Genomic DNA, 7,073 nt, shown 5'->3' with positions numbered 1-7,073 from the left:
GCTTCAATGCCGGCGCCAGTGAGCGGTCGCGTCCGCTCTGGACGGGCATGAATGTGGGCGCTGTCGCTCTGGAGTGGCGCTAACCGAAAACGCGCGGGAAGGGTGAGGGTTTTTTGGTGAGCCAGGGAGTTCAAAAATGGGCTTGGGATCGGTCCGGACTCCCGCAAACCTCCCCCACTTTTGTCTCTGGTTTGGGGGAAAAATCACATCCGGACCGCTCTGCGGATCGACACATGGCTGCTTGGGTGGCTTCCGCGGGCTGGACAACCCGGTCCAGACGGTTGCTGGAGGTTTACAGGTCGGCGTTGGAGATGCCCTAAGGTCGTCTTTTTTAATAGGTGTAAGTTTATTATTGAAAATGAGCGTACAAGTAGGTTCTGAGAGGGTACTTGGCTGGTAGAGACACCTCTAGCCTTATAGTATCACCGCTTTATAATATTGTATAGGGTCTTTATTTGTGAGTACAATATTAAGATCAGTTCCCCGAAATATCCAATTCAGTCGAGCACATGTTAGGGAAAGATGGAATCAGTGGATGCATTTAGTTCAAAGGTTGATGGAGGTCGCTTTATCTAATGAGCCAGATGCATTCAGATGGACTATTTATGTTTCAGGCGTATTTTTCAGTTAAATCTATTTATGTGGACTTGATTAATACTGGATCAATCCCTGAGTCTATTTATATCTTAAAAAAATAAAAGTGACTTTAAAGATCGAGATTTTCGTGTGGTTTGTCTATAAGGGTGTGATTCCAATAAAGGACAATTGCAAAGAAGTAAGTAAACGTTGTTGTTTCTGTGACCAAGAGAAAACGATCCAACATTTATTTTTTAAGTACCCACTAGCCAAGTTATTACAAATAATACATGTTATGTAAGGTACCTTCACCTAATAGTATAGCCAGTATGTTTGTTAATTGGCATGAATTAGTGTAGGAGTTTGTGCATTATTTTGGGTTATTTGGAACTGTCGGAACGATTGCATGTTTAATAAAGACAAATATTACAATCTTTTTGTAGGTTATCTACCGAGCATCTGGATGGATCCGTACGTGATCATTATTACATCATGTGAAAGCGAGGGAGCTTATGACCTTTGGGTGCAACCGATGGAAGACAATAACACGGCTACATACAACCAATTTGAATGACAGTTTAATAATAAGATAGGTGTTTAGTCATGTTGTCTTTTTTTACCGGTTGTGCCTATTGCTTTATTTGTTTTATAACTTGTCATTGATTGGCTGCTGAGATGTTCTCTATTCGTTTTAATAAATGATTGTGTGCATTGATTAATGCAGTGGCAGAAGATATATAAACCTTTTTTTGAAAAAAAAAATCTCTAACGAGCCCACCCCGAAGTTTCTTCCCTGTACTTTGCACCAACCATTCCACGGCAAGACTAGACCACTTTTAAAAAAAAAATAGACCACTTTCTTTTTGGCAAGGAAGGCTAGACCACATTTTTACGGCGCCCTTGGGTGCAAGGCAGTTGGTCATATCCACCACTCGACACGATTATTCTAATCTACTCTGCTTGACTTCACCACAGACGCTTACAGATTTGATATATATGACCGCTCCACAGGGAGAGCATCCATCCCGAATTCCCAGTGCAAAGCTCGCTCGCTCCCTCTGTTCATCATGCCTCTCCTCCTCATAGTTTTCACCTCACTCTTCTTCTACCTGAGCGCCCCTCCAAGTTTCGCCGCCGCGACGGACACCATCTTACCCGGCCAAGCACTTGCCGTCAACGACAAGCTCGTCTCCGAAAACGGCAGGTACGCCCTTGGCTTCTTTGAAACAAGCAACACCAAATCCTCCCAGAGCACCAGTAGCTGGTACCTAGGCATATGGTTCAACACAGTCCCCATATTTGCTTCCGCCTGGGTTGCAAACAGAGAGAAGCCAATCAAAAACACCGCCTCGCTACAACTCACAGTCTCCAGCGATGGCAACCTCGTCATCCAAAACCGGTCCACCAAGTCCATATTCTGGTCCACCCAAGCAAACGTCAGAATAAACGGCACCATTGCTATGCTCTTGAGCAATGGAAACCTCATCCTAAGGAACTCCTCAAACTCGTCGCACATCTTGTGGCAAAGTTTTGACCACCCCACAGACACACTTCTACCAGGGGCGAAGCTTGGATTAGACAAGCTAACCGGCATGAATCGCCGTCTGGTTTCGTGGAAAAACAGGATCAACCCGGCTAGCGGTGCATACTGCGATGGGTTAGACCCCAGCGGTGCAGATCAGTTCTTGCTTTCACGGCTCGACTCTTCCATGTCATATTGGTCCAGCGGTGTGTGGAACGGGGAATCCTTTGTGTCGGCTCCAGGGTATAGAAGCCCGAACCGGGCTTCTTACAATTTGACTTTTGTTGACAATGAACGAGAGAAGTATGTTGTTGAGAGCTTAACCGACGAGAATATTGTTTTTCGTCATGTGATTGATGCCTCTGGTCAGGCCAAGGGGTACGTTTGGTATGAGGGCTTGCAAGACTGGATATTGGCCTACAGCCAACCAAAAGCTCAGTGTGATGTCTACGCAGGTTGTGGGCCTTTCACAATCTGCAACGATGACGCCCTTCCAAACTGCATCTGCATGGATGGCTTCACCATAACATCCCCTCTGGATTGGGAGCTCGAAGATCGAACCGCTGGGTGCTCGAGAAAAACTCCATTGCACTGCATTACTAACAAGAACACAACATACTCGACAGATCGGTTCGCCTCTTTGCCCTGTGTTAGGTTGCCCAAAAATGGCAGAAAAGTAGGGATTGCCACAAGCGCCCAAGAGTGCGCACAAATTTGCCTAAATAATTGCTCTTGCACCGCTTATTCCTTCGGGAATGAAGGATGCTATATTTTGCATCACGAATTGATCAACATAGCACAATTACAATGTGGTGGCACAACAAAGAATTCAGATAGAGAAACACTTTACTTTCGCCTTTCTGCTCAAGATGTTCAAAGTTTGAGAAATAACAGAAGGAAGACTGTTGGAGTTGTGGTTGGCACGGGCCTTTCCGCTCTAGGCTTATTTGGACTCGGCCTCCTCCTAATGATTTGGAGAAACAAAAGGAAGAGATCTTCTCACAAAATTTATGGTAGTAATGGGGGTAGAATCATTGCATTTAAATACAGTGACTTACAACGAGCAACGAAACATTTCACAGATAAATTGGGGGAAGGTAGTTTTGGTTCTGTGTTCAAGGGGTTTCTAAGTGACTCGCATGCCATAGCAGTGAAGATGCTTGATGGTGCTTATCAAGGAGAGAAGCAATTCCGAGCCGAAGTGAGCTCGGTTGGAGCCATCCAACACATCAATTTGGTCAAGCTAGTTGGTTTTTGCTGCCATGGTCCGAAAAGACTGCTGGTTTATGAACACATGCCAAATCGGTCGCTTGACATCCATCTTTTTAAAGACAACTCCACGATATTGAATTGGACTACCAGGTATCAGATAGCCCTCGGAGTTGCTAGAGGGTTAGCTTACATGCATGAGAGCTGTCGAGATTACATCATACATTGTGATATCAAGCCAGAAAACATACTTCTCGATGCTTTATTTGTTCCTAAGGTAGCAGATTTTGGGATGGCAAAGATTTTGGGAAGGGATTTTAGTCGGGTACTGACCACAGCCAGAGGCACGATAGGGTACCTTGCACCTGAATGGATTTATGGTGTTGCTATCACAGCAAAAGTTGATGTTTATAGCTATGGGATGGTGTTGCTAGAAATAATATCTGGAAGGAGAAACTCGGATGCATCATGTTCCAGTGGTGGCGACCTTGGTGTTTTTTTCCCTGTGCATGCCGCGCGTAAGCTTCTTGAAGGAGACATCGAGAGTTTAGTAGATCACAAATTGCAAGGTGATGTCAATCTCGATGAGGTTGAATTAGCTTGCAAGGTTGCATGTTGGTGCATACAAGATGATGAATTCGATCGGCCAACAATGGGAGAGGTGGTTCAGATTCTTGAGGGACAGGTTGAAACCAGGATGCCACCGATGCCAAGATTACTTCAAGCTGTGGCTGGAAGCTCCTCTTCAACGTGTTCGTAAACACACTTGAGTAACTAGAGATGTTGTTATGATCATGCCAATGTCTATGTTAAAAAAAAAGAGAGTTTTACTTATCCTACAAATGTAGTGCACTTATCATGGTCGTATAGTTGTATCCATGTATTTCAAGTTGCGTGTAACAGCTTCAATGTACTACTATCTGCAGTTCTCCAATATAGTGGTACCGATGAGGTAGAGCTGAAAGTAGATCTCTTTTTTTTTTCTTTGCTTTGAAAGACCTGGCTGGCCAGTGGCCTGGTCACTGTGCCGCCGTTTTGGTGAGATGTCGCTGGTGACTGTGTAAATGGTGTAGCTCCTCCAATGCTCTGCATTTTCTGATGCTGGTATATGTATGAGACTCGTATATATCCATGTCAGACTCTCCTCCAATGCTCTGAATTTTCTGATGCTGATACTTCATACCTGAGAGGCTGAGACAGCCGTTTGCGTTGTGCAGCAGAAGAGGCAAATCTGAACCTACTGAAAGTTGTCTTCTTTTGAATTGAACCCGACACTTCGAAAAAAAATACAGAGATAATGAGTTATTGGGACACATAGGCATGCTCGATTAAACTTCAGAAAACACATTCAGCCCTCCTTTGGTTTACAAGAATTTTCATAGGAATTTTTGTAGAAAAAGTTTTCTTAAAGCCCTCTGGTTTGTACGAATAGATTCATATTCCTATGTAGGATAGGGATCGATCATTTGCATTCAAAGAAAAATTACATTAGCCTAGACTCAAGAGTCTGGTTGTTTTGCACCCCCCGCTACACCCACGATTAAAAACTTAGCAGAACAAATCAAAAAAATCTGAAACTTTGCAGATTCGATTATGAGCAAATGTTTTAGGTGCTTACAAATTTCTTTGGCCAAATGACATCTGAGGAGATTTGTACAAAAAAACAAAGTTTGTGCTTAGATATAAAATCTGAAACATGGATGCAGAGCAAGAGTTTGTATTTCATTTCATATGGAGATCGTTCAATGTTATTTGGTGTCCAAAGTTTGCAAGGTTGTAAAGCATTTGCTCATAATCAATGCCACAAAAGTTTCATTTTCTTATTTTTATTTGTTTTCTATTCTACTCCCTCCGTTTCAAAATAGATGACCCAACTTTATACTAACTTTAAGTTGGGTCATCTATTTTGAAACGGAGGGAGTACTATTTTTACTATTCATACGATCGGTATTTTACTATCCATTGTGTGGGTGCAATAAACATGGTGCAGTCACTACTTTCCTTTAAACTCAATGAAAAAATTCCTATCGTATATGCATCAAATGCCATCCCAGGCTTTATAAAAAAATAAGATGCATGTCATCTCATTTTCTATGGTCTTTCTATTTTCGTGATATTCCTGTCGTACGAACCAAAGAAAGCCTCAGCTTTCCTAGTCGGCACAAACGAAGCGACTATTTACGTGACCCCAAAAACGAGTAGCACAAACGATCTTGGACGAAAAGGGGAACACGTTACCTGGCCAAGTTGCCCAAGTGGTCAAGTCATCTAATCCGCACTAGACTCTCGACATAATTAGTCAGATGTAAAACCACTTCCTTCTCCGACCTAGGATAATGGTATCTCGCGTGTGGAACGCCCGAGGAGATCTTCTCGATCTCACCGGTCCGGTCGTCGTACCGGTGCACGTTCCGCTCCTCCGTCAGAAGCCACGCCCCCTCATGAAGAACGACTCTGGGAGGCCTCAGAGCCCTGTACTCGGCCAGCTCCGTGACCAGATCAGGGCCGATCGCCGTAGCCCAGCGTCGACTCCACCTCCACTCGGGCTTCCCGTCAGCCCCGCCGTCGAAGCCCAAGCTCCAGACCTCGAGCTCCCGGTTGGTGTAGCCGAAGCAGACGCAGCACAGCTCGCCCCCCAGCTCCGCGAGGCGGGCGGGCCGGAGACCAGACGGCGGGAACGGGACCAGGCCGAACTCCTCGTCGGCCAGGCTGAACCGGAGGAACAGGTCGGGCGGATCCGGGCGGGCTGGCGTGCCGTCGCATGTCCAGTAGATGTGACCGTTGGCGTGGGCCGGAGTTCGTCCGCAGATCCAGTGCGGCGGATCCGCCGTCTGCCTCCATGCGCTGTCGGCGCCGAGGGTGAGCACCTCGAACCTGCAGGCCAGGCCGTCGCCGTCGGCGAGCGGCTGGTAGAAGAACCTCGCCACCTTGTACTTCTTGCTGCGGGGGTCGAACCCGAGCCCCGCCCTCGGGAACGTGTACACGCAGTGCTTCTGCTTCCGTTCCGGCAGGGCGAGGAACTCCCTCGTCGCCGGGTTGCAGACCACCAGCTCCTCCTCTCTCATGGTGGATAAGGATGAGGCCGTCGCAGTGCAGGGGGCTGCTCCACAGGGCGATCCCTCCGGGCAGCTCCTCCCGGTGCACCAGCTCCTCGGCGCCGCCGGCGCGGTACCTGTAGAAGGACATGTCGAAGGCGCTGTCCTCATTGTTCCTCTTGATGTCGTTGGGGTCGTACACGCAGGGCACCATGAGCAGCGACGGGCGGATCGTCTTGGAGCGCTCGAGGTGGGCGGTGATGAAACCTGGGTCGGATAGCATGGCCTGCCAGGACTTGCAGACGGACGTGAAGCGGAGCACGGACTTGGGCGGCAGCCATGACAGGATGGCGAGGATGACGTCGGAAGGGAGGTAAGGCGGCGGCGGCGGCGAGTCGAGGAGAGCCCGCTTTGCCGTCGGCGACCGAGGAGGAGTTGCCGGGGCATCGGCGCGTCTCTTGATCGCCATGGTTGAATTGAATCAACGCGCCTTTGTGGAAAGACGAGTTATGGTTCCAGAGTAAATATCATCACGCTGTAAAAGATCGGCACTCAAACATGGGCAGGGTCTCTTTTTTCTTCTTCTTTTTCTTTTAAGAAACTAGCTTTATTGATTTAATATAGGCATTACATCGTCCACAAGCGAAGAGATCAGACAACCCGGAAGCTCGTCTGTCAGTTTAAAGAGGTCTTATTACAATAAAAAAAGTTAGCTAGCACATGCGCCGCTT

At 47.0% G+C, this 7,073-nt stretch overlaps 2 protein-coding genes across 2 annotated transcripts; one reads left to right on the top strand and one right to left on the bottom strand.

Moving 5' to 3' along the window:
• The first annotated feature begins 732 nt into the window (after positions 1-732).
• LOC141041543 (G-type lectin S-receptor-like serine/threonine-protein kinase At2g19130) lies at positions 733-4,436 on the top strand. The gene has a single exon (XM_073508027.1). The coding sequence runs from the start codon at positions 1,644-1,646 to the stop codon at positions 4,065-4,067; it is 2,424 nt and encodes an 807-aa protein (XP_073364128.1). The 5' UTR covers positions 733-1,643; the 3' UTR covers positions 4,068-4,436.
• Positions 4,437-5,571: 1,135 nt separating this feature from the next.
• LOC141040764 (F-box only protein 8-like) lies at positions 5,572-6,811 on the bottom strand. The gene is made up of 2 exons (XM_073506881.1): positions 6,452-6,811; positions 5,572-6,363 (listed from the first exon to the last, which is right to left on the bottom strand). Exons 1-2 carry the CDS (start codon positions 6,809-6,811, stop codon positions 5,572-5,574), a joined length of 1,152 nt encoding a protein of 383 aa, XP_073362982.1.
• Positions 6,812-7,073: the final 262 nt, after the last annotated feature.

This window comes from Aegilops tauschii, chromosome 2 (genome assembly GCF_002575655.3).
Source record: "Aegilops tauschii subsp. strangulata cultivar AL8/78 chromosome 2, Aet v6.0, whole genome shotgun sequence".
Taxonomy (NCBI): Eukaryota; Viridiplantae; Streptophyta; class Magnoliopsida; order Poales; family Poaceae; genus Aegilops; species Aegilops tauschii.
This window is presented reverse-complemented; position numbering and strand designations above follow the sequence as displayed.

Bases quoted from the DNA above. Each gene is read 5' to 3' on its own strand.
- LOC141041543 (XM_073508027.1), top strand. From the start codon at position 1,644: ATGCCTCTCCTCCTCATAGTTTTCACCTCACTCTTCTTCTACCTGAGC.
- LOC141040764 (XM_073506881.1), bottom strand. From the start codon at position 6,811: ATGGCGATCAAGAGACGCGCCGATGCCCCGGCAACTCCTCCTCGGTCG. The intron at 6,364-6,451 runs GTGCACCGGGAG...ACCATGAGAGAG, and splicing joins CCGGCGGCGCCGAGGAGCTG to GAGGAGCTGGTGGTCTGCAA.